Below are 25,934 nucleotides of genomic sequence, written 5' to 3'. Positions count from 1 at the left end.
CGTAGTGTGCCATGCTAATCTGGAAAAGATAAACCTATCGGTGTAACCTGGACCTATTTGTCGGTAACAACAAATATGCAAATACGAATATGCCAATTAACAAACCTTCAATACAAAGTGTCCAAAAGATGTCTTCAACATAATCATCTGATTTCCATATCATTCCAAGTGCCAGTGATCATTATATCTTGCCAGTGTACCACATACGGTGACTGGTGAATGTTGTTGATTCTCCAAAGTGCCAGAGTTGATAAGTGTTTAGTAGGTGTTGAAATCAATGACAAAACCATACCAAAATACAAACAAATAGAAAATGATCTTTTTCGGTTGCTAAGTTCAGAGCTCTATAATCAACACATACCCTCCATTTTCCTCCTTTTAAGGGACTATCACCAGAGGTGATACCCATTGACTGTTAGAGATAGGATAGATAAACCCAGCTTTTAACAATTTCTGTAATTCTTCTTTAACTATCTCCTTCAAGGAAGGATTGACTCTTCTTTGAGGTTGTCTAAGTGGACAACACTCATCCTTTATATAAATACGGTGGGTACAAATTGCTGGATCAATCCCATTCATATCCTTGTAATCCCATGCAAAAGCATTTTTATGAAATTTCAGCAACTCCACAAGGCCCTCTTTTTGAGTATCTGATAGATCTCTATTAATATTCAAATATTTATTCCATTCCACCTCCATCTTAATAGTAAGATCAATCTGGTTTATATCAGAAAAATGAGAAGAAGATAATTCTTGCGGCAACAGAGTATGTAATATATCAGTGGTTGCAGGAAAGTCCAAACCTGCAATATTCAAAACCAATTCCTGCAATTTTTACTCTTCTATAAATTCATTTATCATGATTTTATAAAGAATTGATTCCTCGTCATATAACTGCATGAGTGGTCCTCAATTAATCATCATAAGGTGATTAATTGAGTCAATTTCTTCAGATTCTTCTCCCAAGATAGGCCAAATGGCTTGTTGCTTTTCAAGTTGGGGTTGTGCTGGAGAATACAAGGCTAATGTTTTTGTAGAACTCCCATCTGAAATAGTCATATCCCTTGATCTACACCCAATATATGTATCAGTTGTGGCAAGCCAAGGTCTACCCAAAATGACCGAATATCCTCCCAATGTTGCCTTTGGAGATAAAATCATAAAATCTACAGGATATTCCTAGGAATCTAGAATAACCATTACATCCTCTATGATACCATCAGGTCTCACTGTAGAGCCATCGACAAGTTGTAGAACTGTGGGTGTAGGCCTTAAACTATTGATCTCAAGATGTTTCATTACTTCCCTTGTCATTACATTATTGGCTACCCCTAAATCAATCAAAACATTTTTTATTTGACTGTCATTAATGACTATACTCACAATAGGACTACCTGGATCAGAATACTTTGGTATGGCAATCTTACCCAACATAATATCAACCAGTTGACAAATAAGATGCATTGTTTGTGGATCCTTTTTTCTTCCTGCCGGGTTTTTTTAGACATGCTTCTCTCAATGCCTTACGATATATGGGAACATCCTTTATTGCTTGCAACAATGAAATTTTAACACAAATGTGCTTCAATTGATCAATAATATCAAATCTTTATTGTTGTTCAATGGGGACTTCTTTTTCTTGCAATCTATGGGGAAATGGTGGCAATATTTGATTCTGGGGTATTGTATTTGTTGAATTAGAGATTTCTTGCTCCTCATGTACCTCAGTGATAACTGAATGAGAGGGATTAGGTAAAGTTGTTCCAGATCAGAGGTGAATGTCATCTAGTGATAAAGAATAGGCTGGGTACTGATTAACATTAGCCGAATAAGCTTGTTGTTGTTGTTGAGACTTGATATTTGGATTTGGCAACTGTTGAGTAGGCAACTGTGTTGGTTTAGGTGGTACAGCAGTAGCTGTAGGAGGAGGCATTAAAGTAGGAGGTTGTGGTTGCTAAATAGGTGGTTGATAACTAGAAGATTGGGCGGGCCATGGTTGGCTTCCCCTCCATTGAGAAGTAGGCTGCCAATTTCCTTGAAATTGGTTTCCTTGGCCTTGAGGTGGGTACTAGTTCCCCTATGGCTGCTGCCACTATGGAATTTTATTAGAAAAATGTTGCCCTTGGCCTTGTGAACCATACCAATTTTGATAGTTACCAAGATTTTGAGAATACTGTGGTTGCCATTGGTTATTTGGTGCATAAGAATTTCCACTATAACCAGAAAAAGAAAGTGGATCGAGTGGCATACCTTGTCTTTGAAAATTTGGTCTTCTTTGAGACACATAGAAGACTTGCTCATCCTCACCTTGAATTGGCTTGAAGTCAGATACCTCCACGTTTGCAACCATCTTACATCTGTAATCTTTCTTTCGCTATTTACAATGAGGACAAAATTCTGCAAGGAATGCATCAGCTTCCTCATGCTTCTTCTTAGTTGCCAGTGTATCCAACTAGGTAGCCATATTGTTTATAATGTTCTCCTTGAAGTCCTTTAATAGATTACTAAGTTCCAATCTAGAAACTCCAGTTCCAGATGTTGATAATGGTGCCCCTGGTTTAAATCTCCTATTCTTCTTAGAAGTAGATCTGGAATACTTCTTGCAAATTTGTCCTATTTCAGCCCAAGTGGATTGTATAATGTCACCTCCTCCCATTAGATCCAAGGAATCAGTGCATTCATCACTGATTCCCCTCAAAAATATCAATTTGAGGGAATCTTCAATGAGAGTGCTATGCTTGGACTTTTTGACACTAAACATAAACCTTTCCAAGTAATCTTCAAGACTCTCATCTTCAGTTTGTGTCATTCTAAAGCTATCATCCCCATGATGATCAATACCTCTACAATAATCTTTGTATTTTGCAAGAAAAAACCATTTCATCTCATCCCATGTATTGATTGTGCTACTACCCAAGCTTATAAACCATCTCAAGGATGACTCTTTCAAAGTGGTAGGAAAATTTTTGAGTCTATGGGCATATGTAGTATAGTCAAAACTCCTACAGAGAACATCAAACTCAAACAGAAATGTGTCTGGATCCTCTATCACCAATCCATAGAATTTAGGGAGTGAAGATGCTGGAATGTTCTTGAGATTAGCGTTATCATGCTAATCTGAGATGGGAAACTCAAACGTTGGACCTAGTGGTGGTGGTGGATTATTCCCACCAAAAGGAGGGTTCCCTTGCATTAGACTTGTGGGGGTTGTTACTATAGGAAATTCTTCTTCTTGAAGACCAAAAAGAAACTGAAGACTACCTTCTGAAAATTCAGATTCAAGGTGATTCAAATTCTGTGGGGCCTGGTAAAGTTTAGCAAAAGGATTTATATCTGGGAAATTATCTTCTGCATGATTAGGATGGGTGGGTAGAAATCTACCTCTAGGGTCTCTTCTTCTATGCATGTAGATTCATGAAATTTTCAAACAATAAGAAATCTCAAAAACAATTAACTGGAAATAATAATAACCATGAAAGGTTCTTAATTTGACACCATCCCCGGTAATGGCGCCAAAAAATGTCTACTCTAACTATAATAATAATAACTCTAATTGAAATCTCAACCTGAAGTTTTGACATTCTCTGGTAAAGTTATTATTTTCATGGCTAGTGTTCATTTAGTTATCAACCCAGGGACGTAAAACTTGAAATGGGTCTACACTATATATGCACTAAGCTCCTTCAATGGCTATTTTGCATTTCTATAGTAACTAACATTATGCAGAAAGGAAAGGAAAGAATGGAAATTATAGAAGGCTATAGGAAAAATTATAAAAACAATGCTGGAATGATCTAATATAAATAATAGAAATCACTCTGTTCTGGCTTGGCTGCAAGAACAGTCAGTGGATCTATTTCCAGTGGCTGCAGGAATAGTCAAGGCATGAACTTCTACTACAACTAAAGAAGAACTAATTTCAATGAGCATAAATACAAGATCACTCACCAAGTGGGCCCCCTTGGATGAGTGATATCAAGCTTCCAGAAAAATACTTTTAATCAGATCAGAACAACATATCTTTTATTCATTGCTTCTTGAAAATGATTACATATTTGAAAAGAAAATTCAAGAATTCTTATCAAAATTCTCTGCTCTATTCCTCTCTATTCTATCTAACCTCTAAGAAAAAAAGGAAGAGCTTATTAAAAAGAAAAGATGAACTTCAATGGACAGCTCCAATCACACCCAAAAGAAGAGGCGGATGATTGACTGATGAAGAGGATAACTAGAGCTTGGCTATAGGAAACATGGATCTAGACCAAACCACAGTTTTTGCATGCCATAGCAATATTTTGTGAATTCAATGCCCACTAGAGTTAAACTTTCGTAGTGTTGTCTGGCTACTCTGCTCATGTCATACCTTGCGCTTGCTCGGCTCCTCTTCAGTTTGATCTCCCATTATTTCTTACGTGATTCTTCCTTCTTCATGTGCAAAAGGAGAATATCCACTATGACATCATTTATTATCTGCACTACAACAAAAGCAACATACAAGGATATGCATATGTATTTTATTTAATTAATACATTCATTAATTCACATATGATATTACCCTAAATAATCCGTATAGCAACATGAACAAATCACTTGGCTGCAGGAATAGACCGGCAAAGTTCAAACATGATTTCATAAGTTCAGGTTTAACACATGGAATACATATAGTCAATTTACAATACTTCACTACTACTATGCAAACCAAAAGATGTCAAAAACCTAAGAGTTTTGATGATAAAAATATGACAAAGTCTCAACTTATCAGTGGTGTCTTAGAGGGAAAATGTTGTCTTCTAATTCCATGTATCTCATAGTAGTCTTCAAACTCATTTGATCTGAACTCATCTCCATGGTCTGATCTTAGACATTTCAGCTTGTAACCACTCTCTTTCTCAACCATTTTCTTGAAGACGTTGAATCTCTCAAATGCTTGTGATTTGTCTTGCAAGAGGGTAACCCATGTCATCCTTGAGAAGTCATCTATGAGCAACATGAAGTATCTTTCTCCATTTAGGGCTCTTGTTCTTATAGGCCCACACAAATCTGTATGCGCAAGATCTAAAGGCCTTGTGGTAGAATATTCTTTTGTTTTGTGTTGAAAATATGGATGAATTGATTATGTGTTGCATTGATGTTTTATCATTGATGACAACACTATCTATTATGGTTGGTTACCGGCATACATGTTTTGGTTACCGATAGAAGATCTTGTGTTACCAGTAAGGGTTTAAGGTTTAACCGATAGAGTTTTCACTGAGAACCTTGACAGAATCCTACGTGGTGTTGGTGCAGCCTCTAGATAGAATTTAGGATGCAGAAGGTGGTCCTTGATTGTTCCTCAATTGATTAGAGACATCACTTTGGCATGGTGGACCTAGATTAGGTCCAGTACCTATCTAGGTTATGGACCAGTATCATGTTAACGTGTTCTCTACACATTACTGGGATGTTTGATGGATTGGTTATTGTTGTTTTGGTCTAAAGCCGGCATGGCATATCATTGTAATATGGATGTATGTAATGATCTTATTGTAATATCTTTTAGGTGGCCAACCTAATTAGTTTAGGCCTTAGGGTTTGTATAAATTAATGTAAGATCACATTTTCGATCATGTGTCATGGTTGTGAAATGATATATCGTATGCGAAGGAGATCTGGTCAATCATAGGTGATCGAATTGGGTTTAAGTAAGAAGTCAAAGGCCTCTGGTATTGAGCTTGATCAGAACTGTAATCAAGCATGGTAGATGCTATCTCTTGTAGTTCATTCTTCTGGATTATTGTACAATTATCTTGAGGTGGTTATAACCTCTCTGTAGTCAGTGAGACTCTTTTGTAATGAGCAGTACGCTCTAGGCAATGTGCCTTCCTGCATGTGCAGGCCCCTTATTGTATCACATACTTTCTGCAGAAGTATCATCTGACTATGGGTAGGCTTTCCACCATGGTTTTTCCCTTTACCAGGTTTTCCATGTACAAATCATGGTGTTATGTGGTATGGTTGCATTATGTTAATTCTCTGTTTCATTCTTAAGTTTTATTTCTTACCGGTATTTGTTTCTGTTTTTTGGTATTCAATGTTTATGTGCTCCGGTTAAAGGTTATTAAGTGGTTTGATTAATATAATATGTTGACAACTGATTCACCCCCCCCCCCTCTCAGTTGTCCATCGGTTATCCTAATATTTTGAATCTAACCTTGGTTTTTTTTCCTTTTTGACACTCATCACAAAAGGTGTGTGTTGGCTTAATAATTTGAGGTATGTGTCTTACATACTATTTCTTTCTTACTCTAACAAGATTATCAAAATTGATATGGCCTAGTCTTTTATGCCATAACTAGTTCTCATCATCTTGTCCCATCATACATTGAGACTCAATGCATTCCTTAAGATTATATGCATTTCCATATGTTCTTTTTCCTTCAGCAACAAGCAGACCACCGCTCTCTTTTCTAATTTCACAGCCCTTGGAATCAAATGTGAACTTATATCCTTTGTCACACTTAGTAGATTGTGTTTCAGACCTTCCACATAATATACATCATGAGCTTTCATCTTTCCGTCAATATTAAGTGTGCCCTTGCCTTTTATTTTATTTGAAGAGTTGTCTCCAAACCTCATAGAACCACCATTCCAATCTTCTAATTTGATGAATTTATTCTTATCACCAGTCATGTGGTTGGAACACCCACTATCAACTACCCACAAATGTTTTCTTTAGCATGTAGGGCAATTTGAAAAATCAAACTTGACTTGGCCTGATCTTTATCCTTTTCTGTCCAAACTTGTTTCGTTTCTTTCTTCTTTTCTGTTGTCTCATTCTATTATGATTTTGCATTAGGTTAAGCCATTGACATTGTCTTCTTTTTCTTAGCTATCCTAAGCTTACAATTTTTTGCAATGTGGCCCAAGTTTTGAAAATGATAGCATTTTACATTTACATTGAATAATGAGTTTGAAAATCTATTGTAGGACTGAGATATAATTCTCCTACATTCATAACTCCTATGACCATACTTGTTACATTGATAACAAACAACATTCATATCCTTAAGAGTAGAAAATTGATTTCTACTTTCAAAACTAGGAGGAGACCTATGCATAAGCCTACATTCTGTAATATAATGACCATAAGTATTAGATTTGTAGCAATAGCCATGGAATTGAGGTACATACCAATCATTGTTTAAGTTGTTTCTAATTTGTCTCCTTGGACCAGCATAGTTCCATCTTCTTAAGCTCACCCTTCGTGTATCCTTGGCCTTTGTGAAGCCTCCATTGTCAACAATGGCTTTTCTATTAGGATTAACATGTTGGTCTCTTGACTGATTCTTTGTAGTAGAAACATATGTCTTCTTCTCATTGGGCTTGTTGACTATGAAGGTTTGTTTGACTTTGCTTTCACTTGAAGAGGTGAAGAGTATCTCCTTGTTTGATGAATCTTTATTGTTAGAACATTGTCCTTTTTCAAATCCAACTCCATTGATGTTCTTTTTGTGCTTCTTCTTACTTAACATTTTGTCTAATGCTTCGGTGTTGCCATCATACTTAATCCTCATGTTTAGTTCATCTTTCTTTTTTTCAAGTTCTTTTCTACGACTTACAATCTCTTCCTCTAACTATTGATACTCTTTATCCTTTCTAATATCTCTTCATCACTTCATACATCCTATTTTCTTCTTCCAACTAAATCTTCCAATCATAAATTATTTTCTTTGATTCCTCAAGAGATTTGTTAATATCTCTTGTTCTTTAGCACCAACATTCCTGTGCTTTTTATATTCTCTTCTTACTTTTCTAAGTTTCTCTAGTGCACTCACAAGTTCACCTTCAAGGTCTACTTCAACTTCTATTTCCTCTTCATCATCATCAATAATATGTTCATCAGATAACTCTCCTTGTGCCATAAGAGATTAACTTCTCTTTCACCTTCCCTACAACAATCTTCAGAGACACTTTCTTCATCAGAGGCATCATCTTCAAAAGTGTAAAGACTACTTTTATTCTTAAAACTTCTTCTCCTTGGCTTATAAGAGTTCTTCATATTTTCCTGGCCAAACAACTTCATGGTTTTATTTCCATCTTTATCCTTTTCTCCATAAGGGCATTTAGATGCAAAATGTCCAATCTTGCCACAGTTGAAACATTTGAAAGGCAACTTACCTTTGTACTTTCTTGAGCCACTTTTGAGTTTCCTGACAAAATTTTCTACAACAACATCTGAATCATTTTCATCCTCATTTGTGGCTTGTTCTTTTCCTTTTTGTGTGATATTGAAGGCATCTTCTCTCTTTGAAGGTTCAACACTTATTGTTCTCATTTCATAGGCAGATAGAGAGCCAAAGAATTCATCCATTGAGAAAGTCGTTAAGTCTTTAGCTTCCTCAATAGCTAATACTTTTGTATCATACTTTGAAGTTAATGATCTCAAAACCTTTTTGACGGTAACTTCATCCTTGACTTCCTCTCCAAGTCCTCTTATAGCACTCACAGTCTCATCCACTCTTTGCAGATAATCAACTATCTTCTCTTCTTCTTCTTTCATTTTTTATACTTTCAAACTAAGCTCTTACATTTTGCAGTTTGGCTTCTTTCACTTTGGTATCTCCTTCATATATCTTCTACAACTTATCCCAAGTTTCTTTTGTTGATGTACAATGCATGACTTTGACAAACTCTATATCTGACATACCACTTGAGATTGCATTCTTAGCCTTAGAATTATTCTCATGTTCCCTTTTAGCATTAGGGTCTGTAGGAGGAACTTGAGGAGTAGTGTAATAATTCGTTATTAACATCCAGACATCAAAGCCTAAGGAGGACAAGTAAGTTTCCATTCTTCTTCTCTAGAAGGCATAGTTGGTACCATCCAAGATAGGTAATTTAGAGGAAGATTAATTTCTAGCCATTGTGTTCACTAAGCAGGATCTACCCAAGTGAGATAAAGCTTTTACTATGATGGAACCTAGGGCTCTGATACCAATTGAAGAACATAAATGCACACTGAGAGGGGGGTGAATCAGTGTATTTCAAAAAAATTAACTGCATATGCTAATACTACTACTGCAAATTAACTGAGAACACACACATGAGAGAACATCACATAACACCAGATGTACGAGGAAAACCCAATGTGGAAAAAACCTCGGTGAGAATAGTTGTTGGTCTCTAGTACTCCAATCCAACCTCATAGTAAATAATAATTTACAATAAGTTTTAGGGCACCAACCCTTGGAGCACCAACCCTTGATATCCTGAGCACCAAGTCAAGGAGCACCAACCCCTAGTTTTATGAGAACCTACTCAAAGGAGCACCTACCCTTTCTCTGAGCACCCACTTAGAGAAATTATAATAAGATTCAGGTTTACAATGATAAAACCAAGTTACAAATGAATTTTATAACACTACAAAAGTGTCATATCTTGAGAATGACTCTCTTTGATTATGAGGATTACACCCTATCAGTTCTATGTTCTTCTTCTCTTCTCTATACTCTTTTTTATTCTTTACTCTTCCTCAACTTCATCTATCTCAGGCTACTCTCTCTGATTCTCAGTCTTCTACTACTACAAAATCCCTCACTCCACTCTTTCTCCAGCTCTATCTCATTCTATCTATATCATTCAGTAGAACACTTTCCTTTTGTACATAACATCTCTCACACTATCAACTTCGAATCATATTAGATTGCTCTACCTATTGTCAGCTTTCTTTTTCAACAAGATCTTATTCTCTGTCTGCGGAATGATTTCAGACTGGCTGCATACATTAAATGTATTTCATTTATCTTCAAGTTGATCAGTACATAGATTACTAAACTTAGTAATCTCAATATTCTCTTCAAGGATACAGTCTACAGTAGATTAGATTTCCCTACTTGAATCGATCACCTACATTGAGTGACCCTTCTCTATTTTATTCTTTTTGGTCTCTATACTGCTTACCTTCTGCACTAGGTTGATATTTTTAGCAAACATGATCTATCTAACAAATCTGATCCAACCACCATTGATCATCTTGAGCCCATCAACAGACTGAAAAAGGTTCATCATTAATGCAACCTTCTTCCTTTGTCAATCTACATTGTGGAGATTGACAACTACCTCATTAAGATCTCTGCAAGAATCGACCTCTACATATCAGATTTCATTATCGGTCACTTGGGGACCACTTTTCTTCATTTTCTGCATCCACATCACTTGGTCAAAGTCAGACAGCTACCACATAAGCCTCTACATCTATCAAAATGCATCCAAGACATCAAATTTTTCATTGAGCATTTCTGGTCATAATTGGTTGACTGCCATGTAGACCATTGTCCTTATCATGCTGCCACCATGTCATCTGAAACACTTCAAATGGTCATGGTGACATTAAAAAATCACTATAGGATAAGCTTTTGTTTGATCTTAAAGAGCTTCCCCATTTCTTTGTTATCCCGCGTTACATTTGAGTGGCTTCTCAATTTGTGTGTGATAAGGCTTTGTGTTTTGCTTTACTACATTCTTGTCCCGCAACCTTCTCCACAACGTTGCAGGAACACGCAGGATAAACTTGGTCAAACCTTGACTAGCTTCTTCACTTCCTTTGTTATCCCGCACAACTTGTTGTGCACCTCTTAGTCGATGTGGGATCAGATCTCTTCCTATGTCAGTGCCTTTCCCTAGCCCACGAGTCTCTCCTTATCCCAATTTGGTCATACGGGACAAGAAGACCCTTAATGTCTACTTCACTTTCCTCTTGTTTTGTTATCCTGCAGTGTTCCTCGCTGCCCTAAAAATCCATGCGGGATAGGGTTTCTATGTGTATGATTCATTTTTTCTTATCTTGCAACACTCGGGAGCACCTCTTTTACTTTCATGGAACAAGACTCCACTGACCTTCCCTCTGTGATGCTTGTCTCTTCTTATCCCATGACACAACTGTTGTCTTTTTTTTTCCTTGTGGGTTAAGGTTCTAAGTATGTCTTCTAAGTATCTTCTTATCCCGCATTGCTAGTAGTTCCCTATTTGTTCGTTGCTTGAATAATGATTTTCTTTGTGTGTTTACTCTATGTGGGGCTTATTCTCTCTTAGCCAATGATGTTGGCATTATGGATGAATTGATTATGTGCTACATTGATGTTTTGTCATTGATGTCAACACTAGCTATTATGGTTGGTTACCGACAAACAGGTTTTGGTTACTAGTAGAAGAGCTAGTGTTTGGACACTTCCGACATGTTTGATCTATGGAATGTGATTGGTTACATATGGTACGTACTTCTGGAGCATGTTTTGGTTAGTTGGTATATCAGATGCTATCATACACTCTTGTAAACCCTTACTGGCATTGGTTTAAGGTTTTACCGGGAGAGCTTTCATTGAGGAATCTTGAGAGGATGCATAATTGGTGTTGGTGCAACTTCTAGATGGATTTCACGATGCTAAAAATGTTCTTTGATCATGCTTCAACTACTTGAAGATATTTATTTGGCGTGGTGCACCCAAAATAGGTCCAGTACCTATCTAGGTTATGGAACAGTATCATGTTAACGTGTACTCTACACGTTACCGGGATGTTTCGGGATGATTTATGGATTTGTTATTGTTGTTTTGGTCTTAAGCCGACATGGCATATCATTGTAATATGGATTTATGTAATGATCTTATTGTAATATCTTTTAGGTGGCCGACCTAATTGGTTTAGGCCTTAGGGTTGGTATAAAATGATGTAAGATCTCATTGTAAAGTGTTCGTAGTCGTGGAATGTAATATCATATGCGAAGGAGATTTGGTCGATCATAGGTGATCGAATTGGGATTAAGGAAGAGGTCAAAGGCCTCCGATATTGAGCTCAATCGGGACTGTAATCAGGCATGGTAGATGCTATCTCTGTCAGTTCATTATTCTGGACTGTTGTCCATATATCTTGAGGTTTTTTTAACCTCTATAGTTAGTGAGACTCTTTTTTAATGAGCAGTACGCTCTAGGTAGTGTTCCTTCTTGCATGTGCAGGCCCCTCATTGTAACACATACTTTCTGCAAAAGTATCATCTGACTATGGGTAGGCTTCCCATTGTGGTTTTTCCCTTTCCAGGTTTTCCACGTACAAATCATGGTGTTATGTGGTATGGTTGCTTTGCATTGATTATCTGTTTAATTGTTAAACTTCATTGTTTACCAGTATCTGTTTCTGCTTTACTGGTACTTAATCTAATTAAAGGTTATTAAGTGGATTAAATGTTATAATTTGTTAACAACTGATTCACCCCCCCCCCACTCTTAGTTGTTCACCGATTATCTTAACAATTGGTATTAGATCTTTTTTCCTGTTTTGCATAAGCTTAACCACTTGAGGTAGATCCTATGATAGCTAACACTTCTAATCCACTGACAACTATTTTCATAAGAGAAATCCCTAAGCTTGATGGAACAAATTATGGGATATGGAAAATTCGAATGGAGACTCATCTTAGATGTCTTGGCAAGGATATTTGGGAGATCATTGAGAAAGGATACACACCTTATGATCCAACATCTGGCAATCCTGCTCCAGCAGACTTGGACAAGAATATTGAAAATGATTGCAAAGCTAGAGAAGCCCTCTTGTGTGCACTTACTGATTAGCAGATCATGCGATTAACTGATAAATCTTCAGTAAAGGTTATGTGGGATAAATTGTAAACTTTGAATGAAGGTGATCCTACTGTCAAAATTGCTAAACTTGATGGTTATCGGGTACGATATGAATACTTGAAGATGGAAGATAATGAAAGAATTACTTTGTTTATGGAAAGAGTAAATGAAATTGTTATGGGAATTCAATGTTGTGGAGGATTTCTGAATGAAGATGAAATAGATTCCAAAGTCTTGAGAGCCCTTCCACCGGCTTACAAGATGAAGGCAACTGCAATTAATGAGTTGAGAACAATGGCAAACTCTTTAGTTAACAGAGACATTCTGATTGGAAAATTATTTGCTTTTGAGCTTGAAGAATTTGGATCTTCTCAAGCTATAAAGTTTGAACCTACTTTTCATGCATCATCATCATCATCTACTAGCAAAACTGATTGGAAAGTCTTATATGCAAAAGAATTGGAGGACATGAGGAAATAAGATGAATAATTTGAGCAACTTGAAGCCTTATTTTCTAGAAGAGTACCTAAAGGTCCGACAAGAAATAAGTATGAAGGAAAAGCACCTTTTAAATGTTTTGCATGTAATAAGATTGGTCATTTTGCATCTAGATGTCCTAAAAGGAACGCAATGTTTGAGGAAAGAATTAAGAAATCATTTAAGCCTAACCAAAATAGATATAGATTCAAGAAAAGTAAACAATGTTACATAGCTGATGAGGAAGGAGTAACTGATGACTCTGGAGATGAACCGACAGAAGAATCTGCTAGTGGATCTGGCAATGGAAAGGAATGGGTGTTCTATGCTTTAAAAGAAGATGAACTGGAACCAGCTATCAAAAATGAAGAAAAGGTCGTGGCAACAAAAGTTTAAGATAAGGATGAATGGGTAATTGATAGTGGATGCTCACATCATATGACTGGAGATAAAGGGAAAAATTTGTCCCTGCAAGAATACAATGGTGGTCAAGTCAGATTTGGAGATGACAAAGCATGTATGATCAAAGGTAGACGTATTATTTCTCTAGATGGTAAGCATAATACTGATAATGTCTATTATGTAGAAGGTTTAAAGCATAATCTTTTGAGTGTTGGTCAATTGGTGGACAAGGGTTTCCAACTTCAGTTTAAAGATAGAAAATACAAAATCATTAACAAGATTGGTTTGGAGATTGCAACTGGTACTCAGACTGGAGGTAATATCTTTCACTTGAACATTGGTAATAAGACATGTTTGATTGCTCATATTGATGAGAGTTGGTTATGACATAAGAGTTTGTGTCATGTTAATTTTGATTGTATTGTTAAGATCAGTTCAACTAAGTCTATTAGAGATATACCTAAGATTATGAAGCCTCATAATTCGGTATGTAAGGAATGTCAATTGGGAAAGAAAGCTAGAACTTCTTTTAAGAGCATACATGATAAATATAATGGTGTACTTGATTTGATTCACACTGACTTATGTGGTCCAGCAAGGACTATAAGCTTTCAAGGTGATAGGTATTTCATGTTGATTATTGATGACTATTCTAGAATGATGTGGGTGACTTTTCTTAGGGAGAAGTCTGAAGCCTTTGAGAAATTCAAGGTTTTTAAAGCAAAAGTTGAAATAGAAACTAGATTGAAAATCAAATGTCTAAGATCAGATCATGGTGGTGAGTTCACTTCTCATGAATTTAACAGTTATTATGAGACAAATGGAATCAAGAGATAGTTATCTACACCTAGGACTCCTCAACAGAATGGAGTAGTGGAAAGAAAGAACATAACCATTTTGGATGCAGCAAGATCTATGATGATGGAAGCCAAATTACCTCATATCTATTGGAGAGAAGCAATGAGTACAACAGTCTACACATTCAACAAAGTTCACATCAAAGGTGAAACTAGTAAGACCCCTTATGAAATATGGTTTGGACATACACCTACTGTTAAATATTTCAAAATTTTTGAAAGTAAATGCTATATCAAAAGAGATGATTCAATTGGAAAGTTTGATCCTAGATGTGATGAAGGGATATTTCTTGGTTATTCAATTCAAAGAAAAGCATATAGATGTTATAACAAAAGATTGCAGAAAATTGTGGAGAGTGCTAATGATGAAAGTGGATGAGAAATACAGAAATCATTCTATATCATATGATAGGGAACCGGTAGTGGAGATGATCATAACTAAACTGACAATGCCTCAACTGGTACAGGACATTGAAACTGAGAAAGTTACACCAGCACAATCAAAAAATTCAACTGTGAGTGATGATCAGAGCAATGAACCTGAAGTTCAGAAGATACCAAGGTATGTAAGATTAAATCATTCTAAAGATCAAATTATTGGAGATAGGAACAAGGGAGTTATGAAAATTTCTTATTTCTCAAATTGAACTGACATTTGTTATTGAAACTTGTAAAGATAAACATTGGTTAAAGACTATGGAAGATGAATTAGATCAAATAGAGAAGAATGAAACTTGGACTTTAGTTCCCCGACCTAAAAATAAGAATGTTATTGGAACTAAATGAGTTTTTAGGAATAAGATGAATGAGGATGGTCAAGTTGTAAGAAACAAGGCTAGATTGGTTTGTAAAGGGTATTCTCAAATGGAAGGAATTGATTACGGTAAGACATTTTCACTTGTAGCTAGAATTGAAGTTGTTAGACTATTTATTGTCTATGTAGCTTATAAGAACTATAAGGTTTATCAAATGGATGTTAAATGTGCATTTTTGAATGGTGAACTTGAGCCGGAAGAAGTATACATTGAGCAACCTGATGGATTTTCATTGACAAATGATAAAGATATGGTTTGCAGATTGAAGAAAGCTTTATATGGATTGAAACAAGCTCCTAGAGCTTGGTATGCAAGGTTGGATAGATATCTTTTGAAGCTCGATTTTACTAAAGGCAGTGCTAATAGTAATTTATATTATAAGATCATTGATAATGATATTTTAATTATTGAAGTATTTGTTGATGATATCATTTTTTGAGGAGAAGATAAATTGTGCATGGAATTTGCTAACAATATGAAGAATGAATTTGAAATGTCCATGATTGGTGAGATGAGATTTTTCTTAGGTTTGCAGATTACTCAAATTGACAAAGTCATTTTTAACTATCAAACTAAGTATATGAGGGAATTGTTGAAGAAGTTTGGTATGGATAATTCCAAACCGGTAAGTACTCCTATGGTGACAAGTGAGAAATTATCTATCAAGGATACTTCTACACCAATAAATCCGATAAGGTATAAGTCTATGATTGGTGGTATGTTATATTTAACTCAGACTAGACCGGATATTATGAATGCAATAAGTATTGTTTCTAGATATCAAATTAATCCTAAAGAAAATCATGAATGTGCAGTAAAGAGGATATTTCGGTATTTGCAAGGAACAACAGAATATGGTTTATGGTATTCTAAAAATGATGATTTCACTTTATGTGCATATACTGACTCAAATTGGGCAGGAGATACTGATGACATGAAGAAAAACTCTGGTGGAGCTTTCTTGGAAAGAAATTGGTTTCATGGATCAGTAAAAAATATTCATACATTTCTTTATCTACTGCAGAAGCTAAGTATGTTGGAGCAGCAACTAATTGCACTCAAGTCTTCTAGATGAAGCAAATGTTGAAGGATATCAAGGTAAATTTTAGTGAACTGGTAGTCATCTACTGTGATAAGTCTGAAGCTATTGACATGTCTAAAAATCTGGTATTTCACTCTAAGACTAAGCATACATCAATAAAGTATAACTTTCTAAAGGACAAGGTAGAAAGAACAAAATTCAAATTGGTTTATGTGAACACTAAAGAATAGATTGCAGATATATTCACTAAACCACTATCTAAGGAATCATTTGAGTATTTGAGAGACAGGCTAGGGGTTTATGCCCCTCCGATAGAGACTTGATTGATGCAGTTTGTCATCAGTCCCACATGCATTATCAGAAATATTATTCATTCTAGCACTGATGAGTGGTGCTACTACTCAAGGGGAGTAGTCAGCTTTGAGATTCAGAGGTTTACATTATTGCTTTGATATTTTTGTTAGATTTCTGGCATTGATGTCAAAGGGGAAGAGATATTGATGTGAAAAATAAATTAAAAAGGGAGTTGTATACATTAGGGGGAGAGCTACTGATATTCAAGAGATTGTTGGTTGTCTTCCACAAGGGGAGACTTGTTTGGCATTTCTTGGTACTTAGATGTTTTTCACATCTAGTGTTGCCATCAATGCCAAAGGGGGAGATTGTTGGCATTATGGATGAATTGATTATGTGTTGCATTGATGTCAACACTAGCTGTTATGGTTGGTTATTGGCAAATAGGTTTTGGTTACTGGTAGAAGATCTAGTGTTTGGACACTTCTAGCATATTTTGATCTACGGAATTTGATTGGTTACATATGGTACATGCATCTAGAACATGTTTTGGTCAGTTGGTATTGACTTGGTAATCAGATGCTATCATACATCCTTGTAAACCCTTACCAAAATTGGTTTAAGGTTTTACTGGCAGAGCTTTCACTGAGGAATCTTGACAGGATTCATATTGGTGTTGGTGCAGTTTCTAGATGGGTTTCAGGATGCTAAAAATGTTCTTTGATCATTCTTCAACTGCTTGAAGACATTGCTTTGGTGTGGTGGACCCAGAATAGGTCTAGTACCTATCTAGTTTATAAACTGGTATCATGTTAATGTGTACTCTACACGTTATCGAGATGTTTTGGTATGATTTATAGATTTGTTATTGTTGTTTTGGTCTTAAGCCGACATGGCATATCATTGTAATATGGATTTATGTAATGATCTTATTGTAACATCTTTTAGGTGGCCAACCTAATTGGTTTAGGCCTTAGGGTTGGTATAAAATGATGTAAGATCTCATTGTAATAAGTGTTTGTGTTTGTGGAATGTAATATCATATGCGAAGTAGATTTGGTTGATCATAGGTGATCGATTTGGGATTAAGGAAGAGGTCAAAGGCCTCTGGTATTGAGCTTAACCAAGACTGTAATCAGGCATGGTAGATGCTATCTCTAGCACTTCATTATTCTGGATTGTTGTCCATATATCTTGAGGTGGTTTTAACCTCTATAATTAGTGAGACTCTTTTGTAATGAGCAGTACGCTCTAGGCAGTGTGCCTTCCTGCATGTGCAGGCCCCTCATTGTAACACATACTTTCTACAAAAGTATCATCTGACTATGGGTAGGCTTCCCACCGTGGTTTTTCCCTTTCTGGGTTTTCTACGTACAAATCATGGTGTTATGTGGTATGGTTGCTTTGCATTGATTATCTATTTAATTATTAAGTTGCATTGTTTACTAGTATCTGTTTCTGCTTTATCGATACTTAATCTAGTTAAAGGTTATTAAGTGGATTAAATGTTATAATTTGTTAACAACTGATTCACCCCCCCCCTCTTAGTTGTTCACTAGTTATCCTAACACGTGATCCATCTCTTATCCCCATGGGAATGCATGGGATAAGGAGTCCTATGTTTTCTGGCTTGCACTTCTTATCCCGTGAGGTCAAGACTCATGACATATTTACTTGTGGGATAAGGAATATTCACACAATTCCTTTGATGTGCTTATCTCGCACAACAACAACACTAAGAGAGATACTTAAGTGAAACTTTTAAGCATGTGGGAACTTGTTATGTGTAACATGACCATGTTATATTTGTGTTATCCCGCAATAGCTTAGCATAACTATCCCAATCTGAACACTCTGCAACCTGCAACCCTTGTGTCTTTGCAACGTTTTGACATCAATGAAAATAATGCCAGCACTTTTCTCTTTGAGGAGGCTATGACCAAAGAGGCAAGAGTAATTAAAAGAGTAGTTTATAATTATGAGGAGGCCGTTGGTTAGAAGATTAAGACTAGAAATTCCAAGATTTTGTTCTTGAAAGAGTATTGTGTGGAATCTCTAGATATTCAAAGGATTTTGTGTTTGAGGTTGATTATCTCCTAAACACTTATTTGGGGTTGCCCTTACTTGATAAGAGAATTTGTGATGTTGAATGGGAAAGAGTGGTTGATAAGGTTCAAGGTAAACTAGATTCTTGGAAAGAAAAATCACTTTCTCTTACTAGTAGGATGATTCTCGTAACGGATTCACTAGCCTCCATGCCCATTTACACCATGTTTACCTTCTAGATTTCTTGCAAAGTCACTATGGTTCTTAAGGCTACATAGAGGATATTTCTTTCGAGAGGCACTAAGGAGGCTTTTAAATTTAATTTAGTTAAATGGGAAGATGTGTGTCAGCCTAAAAGCTTGGGTCAAGTAGGTTTTAGGAATATCAAGAAGATGAATAGGGATTTGGGGGCTAAGTTGGAATGACATGTTTATGAGGAAAAGGACAAGTTGTGGATAAAAGTATTGTGAGATAAATATTTAAAAAATTCCCATGAGTACCTTCTTGACAATTCTATTATCTTTTCAAAGAGATAAAGTATATAAAAAAATTTGTGTAGTTGCAATGATATGATCAGACTAGACACTATTTAGAAAGTTTGTAGAAGAGATAAAGTTCTTTTTTGGAGAGATGTTTGGCTTGAGGATTAGGCACTTAGAAATATGCACAATATTTTGGTTCTCTTTCTAGAGTTGTAGAGCCTAGTGTTGGACCATTTGTCAATTAGTATAAATATGAGCATGAGGGGTAGAGGAATTGGATCACCCCCGATCTCCTTGAGGGCAAGTTGAAGGAAAATTGGAAAGATATTTGGGGGAAACTATTGAAGTGGCTTATTACTATCTTAGAATAAAAACTCTTGTGGAAAGGTAGTAGGGGATGGTAGGGTTTTTGTTGGCTTCACTTATAGATTCTTCTTTTGTCAAGGCAACCCTATTAGTTTGATAGCGATAAAGAGAATTTGGTTCAATAAGGTGATACACAAGTCTAACTCTTTCCTTTAGATTGCTTGGAAGAGACATTCTCTAAATTGGGATAGGTTGTTGAAGACGAGTAGAGTTGGGCCTTTTATATCTATGATGTGTAAGGCCAATTGCAAGGACAATGATCATTTATTTATTTAGTGTATGGTGGCGAGGAAAATTTGGTGCATACTAATTTCTAAGTGGGAAATCTATTGGGTGATTCCTCAAACATGCCTAGATTGTTAGATAGTTGGTCACTCAAAGTCAAGAGCCCAGGTTTGAAATTTCTTTGGTCTCTTGACTTTTCAGAGTCAAGAGAGAGGGATTGATAGTATCTATGCCAAATTTGAAGATATGATTTCTAAATTGGGACAAGTGCACAAAATAGAGGATTAGCAGTTGATGGAGGAAGAAATTAATTGAGAAAATAATTGGCCTAGGTTTAGATGGTTGGGAGGGAAATTTTGCAATGATGAAGTTAAGAGGATCACAAGCAAGTGGATTTTCCCTAATCAGGGTTGGATTAAATTTTGATGAGTTTTTCAAAGGCAATCATGTTAAGGCTTGAGGTGGAGGTATTTTTGGGGATCACAAAGGATAGTTGTTTGGTATTTATGCTTTTGATTATGGGATAGACTCTAATAATATTGTAGAAGCTAGAGCTTTATGGAAAGGTCTTCAGATAATTGGTGAGGAAAAATAGAAGGATGTGTGGGTAGAGGGAGATTTCAAATTTGTTATCAGTATTATGAATGGTTGATTCTCAAAGAATTAGACATTGGAGTGATTTCTTTATGACTGCAATTGAATTTCTTATGGTTTCAACCAAATCAAATTTTCTCATGTTAAGAGAGATGATAATAAAGTGGCTAACTAGGCAACCAATCGTGGGATTGGTGCTAGTGATGAAGGAATTTTTTGGTGCAAATACAAGGAATGATTTCCTTCGAAGGTGTTTAGATTGTTGAAAGATGATATCAAGGAGCACTTGCTCAATTGATCCTTTGGTAGATGTTTGTCTTGGTCTACACCCCCCTGTAGTTTCTTCCCTACGTGATGGCTAGGATGTATTTTTTTGTATGGATTGGTCAGGTTAGTTGTCTGGTGTGGTTGTGTCTCTTGATCAGACTTTTCCCTCTTTATTTTTGGGTCCTTGGTCCCTTATCTAGGTTTATAATATAAGAAAAAAACCCAATGTTACATACAACAAATAAAGTGGCCCCAAGAATGTTAACTCCTAGTGATGCATGTTCACCTAGGTCCCCCTAGGTACACCACAAACACAATAATAAAATAAATATTATACAAGGTGTACAACACCTTATCTTAATACTAATCATTCCTAATCAATAATTAATGCACCACAAAAGGGTGACTAGAAGGTCTTATCTAGGATGTACAATCTCTCTAGAGTATCCTTGAAATATCATAAGGATACCTAAGGTTAGATCCATGAACACTAGCCCATCTTCAATCATGTGCCAACTTAATGTCACTTTACCTTGTGTTCTAACAAAGGCCACAAGATTGTGTCAAATGTGATGATCTGACTATATTGAGGTACAATTTTTTTTCTCCCCCCTTTATATATCTCGTTAGATTTATGTGGTTTAGGTTGTCCTTTGGAGTGATGCAATCTCCAAGCAAGCCTCATGAAGGGAAATAAATGCTAGGTTTTTTTTATCACCCAATATCATATGAAGCATAAGGAAATAACATACACACAAACTAGAACTTTTAGCTTTTAATCTAAATATAAAGGAGAAAGTGTGAAAAAATTGATCTTCATGATTAAACCAAGTGCAAGGGGAGAGCATACTTTTCACAATTTATGAAGATGTAACAAATAAGTTAATTAACCCTCTAATATAATTTTAGCATAACTACTCTATTAGAAAAATTAAGTCATGGACAAACAAATCAGCACCAACTGAGTTAGTAGTTTCAAATTATAAACTTTGGTAGGCATAGATAAATACACCACTAGATTATAATGATATATCATGCCAATTTTAGTATAAAAACTAAGAAAAATAAAAAAATAAATAGAAACAATGAAAATGTTGAAATAGTATAGATGTTGAAACAATGAATATATAAAGCAATGAACCTGCTTAAAGAATAACAAAAGTGCTAAAATAGGAAAATAGAAAAAAATAGTTATACTTGAGAGGCAACATGGATACCATATGGGCACTGAATTGAATATGTGCTAACTAATAAGGTGAAAGTGCTAATTTAGGAACTTGCATAGGATTGAGGATAAATATTAGTGCCTTTTCCACAAAATAGGTAGATAAATGTAAAATAAAATACTAAAAATGATGAAAGCAATGAAAATGCATAGTAACAAAAACAACAAAAAGAGAATATTTAAAAAGAAAAAAAAAACATAAAATGATAGAAAAGGGAAACATATGCTCTAGTTTTGGAAAGATTGAAACTATTGGTTCCCAAAACCATAGATTGGAAATCAAAGGGACTTGCCAAATCCCTAACTGATCCAATCAGCCTTGGCCAATGAACAGGAATGGTCAAAGACCAAATTCCTCTGCACTTTAGGCTCCACTATCAAAGACCAAATTCCTCTACACTTTAGGCTCCACTAGACCTTAGGTGGGTATACCCCAATCTCCAAAGCATAAAGAGATCTCTTTATAGTGAATTTAAATTATTGAATCTAGCTATTTACAGGAATGGCAAATTGTTTCTTGCAACTATGCTTTATGATATGCTTTTAACTTATTTTAATCTAAAAAACTTGAGTATAATTGATAACGAACAAAGCTCATAGAAAAATGTCATTGGAACCTTGAGTAATTATGAAAGAACAAAGCTTATAGAAACTAGTAATATTCTTCTCTAGAGAGGACTTTGTGCACACCAAAATTTATTCACAGAAAACTAAGAATAGACCAGTGCCTTATCTGACAATTTACATGTTATTTAATGGACAAATATTTGTGGTCCTTGGAGATAGTTTGGGAAAACTCACAGGTATGCAAGACTATCACTACAATGACTTCAATGTATGTTATAAGAGAAACAAAAACAATTATGTTATCTATATAACAACAAGTGATAAAACACTGCAACAAACCTTATTCAGATTTATCCAAGGGATTTTAACTCATCAACATCATATAACATGAAACGATCTGAAGATAAAAAGCAACAAATCTTGTATATTAATTTCTTGGAACAATGGGTGTACAAAAAATGCAGACTCACAGATACTTCATGATACATTTGCTTGCACAAAATGGATTTTCATTTCTACAGACCTGTTTTACATAACACTACTGGTTCCAATAGACCATCTTGAAAAATAATAATTTTCTTTTCATTATGTCCCTTCTAGAATACAAAATGACTCTCTCTCTATATATGACTCAAAAGATATGAATGAAAGGACACGCCCTTTCATTAGTACAAACTAAAACTAATAGAAACCTAACTGACTCCCTAATTGCTATAAACAAAATAAAATACAATGGCATAGACTAATTATTTCCATCCAGCCGCTAACCACACTTTTGGATATGTAGAAGATATCCTTCATCTTTATATGTGCAGGTGTTGAAGATAATGTCTTTGACCACTATCTCTACTGTAACAAAATTCTCAACATGTTCCCCTGTTTCATTTATATCCAACGTATCTGCATGGGAAACACTAAGGGCTGACTTGAGTAGGGATCTGCATTCGGTAATCCACTGGTTTTTGTCCTTTATTACCCCTGTATCATCTACCACACTTGGGAATCCATGATTGACAATACCCTTACACTCCTCATATTCAATTTTCAACTTTGTTGTGAATCCTTCATGAGCATCAATTAGTTTTTTAACCTTATTTATCCTTTTGTCATTCAGTGTCTGATCCTACAGTAACATGTTTAACCGATCCAAAATCCTCTGATGCGACACTGTGTTATCCATGTTTCTCTGGCAGATAGTCCATAGTTCCTCCAATATCTTCTATAGATTCTCAAATCGTTTAGATAGTAGGACAAGTGTTGTGTCTCTCCTTATGCTCTGCATTCTTTCCTTCAACTTTTTATTTTCTTTGTGCAGTTCTTCGCACTTCTTTTTCAGTTTGGACTCATCTGCTATCTGGGGTATAGGCTGGCCCCTGCTTCTTAAGAGTTCCTCATATAATGATTTATATTTTCCTTGTTCTTTTACCAGCATCTTCATTTGTTCTTTATTTAACTTTGAAATATCAACTCCCATATCTACTGTGATCATGGGATCCACTTCACCGACCTTTAACTTCATCATGTGTCCAAAATCTTTTTCTACATCTATGATCTTCGGCCTCTTATGCGGGGGATAAAGGGCCCACAAACGCATAGCCTCATCATCTGGATCATATCTTGATCCAATGAAGATGTCATTCACACCCTGGATGTCTAACTTGAAGTCCTTCTTATCTGAATGCAATAGGCTATCAAAAATAAAGGATGCACTAAGATCCCAACCTGGAAAGAGGATAATTCCTTCCTCTACAAGAAGCTACCTTCCCCTTTGAGGGGTCATGCCTTCTACTTTTGCATTGATATCTGACTTCAGTTTTCAAAGCATCTCTACCTCATTTTCTGGTGTTACACTAGGCATGGCTTCTCTTAGCCTCTTTCCTTTGAAGTGATATAAGAAGGATTTAAACTCCTTCAATTTGAATAATTCATCATCAGACACAAAAGAAGTGTTCTCTTCTAACCTAACATCAACATCAACATTTATCCTCGCAATAGATAGGTCTTGTGCTTCAAGCTCCTCCTCCCTTTCAGACCTCCTGAATCTTGAGATAGCCTCATTCTCTCCTGACTCACTCTCAGCTTCTTCTTCTTCTTCCATCTCCTACAGTCTTTATCTTTTTTCTTCCAGTCTCTGGTTCAAGTTCTGAAAGATCTACATAGCCTCCTCGAATTCCTTTCTTCTGAAGATATCCAAGGCTTCAATGTGCTCATGAAAATAATCGCCCACATTTTTCCCTTTTCTACTCTGGTGGATATAACCCTCCGGGTCATAATTCTTTCGGGTTGTGTGCGCATAGAGGTTATAATCTTCTATTAACCTCTTGTCAATGATTTCATATGCCTTTGTAGATACAATAGTGAAATCACCAAAATGTAAAGTCTCGGGTAAGAAAACTTTCTTGTGGGCACCCCCAAAATGATGTGCATTTGAGACACTCATTTGCCTCACAATCTTCAGGTAGGCAATTATATTAGGTATAGGCTTCGGTAGCACATAAGGAGCTCCCTTGAATCCAAAAACTAACATATGTGAACTCCTGGCATACATACCAGTCACCCCAATTGTGATTCACCATAGTATCCCCATGTTCATGGGGTCTAAGAAATATTTTGATTTCTTCTTAAAATGACCCATCAAAAGAAACTCCAAAAGATTTGTATAATGGTTGCACAAAGAATTCTTCAAATTTGATATAGTGAGATCTCATAAACTGAGAATCCCACAGTGACACCCATAGTTGTACAGGTTGTTCCTATCCATCCTTGCCATGAATATTTAGCTTTAATTCCTCAGGCCACAACCCCCTGAGTCGTCCATAAAACAAGACAATATGTAGTAACAAAGAGTAAAACTTAAAAGATTTGTCAAGGCCATTATGAAGGCTTAATAAACCCTCATGCATCTTCTCAACAATGTAAGTACCGTAATCAAATTGTCTTAGCTCATGCATTTGTGTGTTAGCAGCAAGAACCAAAGGTTCTACTCGAGCTACATCCGGAAGCTCAACTCCTCCCACTTGACCACATGCCATATATGTATATTGCAGATACTATCTGAAAATGTTGATATCAAATGGGGGCCCATCTTCATCTGTCAATTTTCCTTTTTCAGCTTTATGTATGGCCAAATTCCACCCATTGTATACAGTATCCATCTTTGTATACTCTTCTTCTAGTTTCTCAAAAGACAAAGGCACATCAAATTCCAAACCAAGATCAAAAACCTCTTGAATGGTGGTTGTTAAGATACAAATGAATGCATCACCATTTGGCAATTGAATACATCTTTTTGTGGCACTATAAGCCCTAGCCAATGTTTTCATTAATAAAATATTCGCAAAGACGTTAGGAACCACAAGTCTACCCAATCCCGTTGTCCATGGGTTTGAAATTAGGGTCGGCTTATTCCTTCTTGAATAATGATACAAGAACAACTCATGACCTCTAATCCTGGTCCAAACATCACCAATTTCCTTGAAATCATCTTCTAACTGGTCACAGACGGGCAGGTTAGTCTTAAATCTTCGAGATTTGGCTCCTAGTGAGCTCATTTGGTCAATCATATCTTGGTTTAACTTTCATTTCTATGCACCTTCTCCACCTTTAGACTTATTTGAAGTGCTCTCAGAGACCTTAGTGATCTTCCTCTTGCCTTATGAAC

The 25,934-nt window shown here is 35.9% G+C and overlaps 1 protein-coding gene across 1 annotated transcript in view; it reads right to left on the bottom strand.

Moving 5' to 3' along the window:
- LOC131029771 (pentatricopeptide repeat-containing protein At2g13600) overlaps positions 1-25,934 on the bottom strand; it is a 58,044-nt gene that overhangs the window by 21,535 nt on the left and 10,575 nt on the right. Inside the window, exon 5 of the mRNA XM_057960419.2 lies at positions 23,599-23,947. Coding sequence (XP_057816402.2) covers positions 23,599-23,947 — 349 coding nt within the window. The remainder of the gene's footprint in view (positions 1-23,598; positions 23,948-25,934) is intronic.

The sequence above is a fragment of the Cryptomeria japonica genome, chromosome 9, assembly GCF_030272615.1.
Source record: "Cryptomeria japonica chromosome 9, Sugi_1.0, whole genome shotgun sequence".
Lineage (NCBI taxonomy): Eukaryota > Viridiplantae > Streptophyta > Pinopsida > Cupressales > Cupressaceae > Cryptomeria > Cryptomeria japonica.
This window is presented reverse-complemented; position numbering and strand designations above follow the sequence as displayed.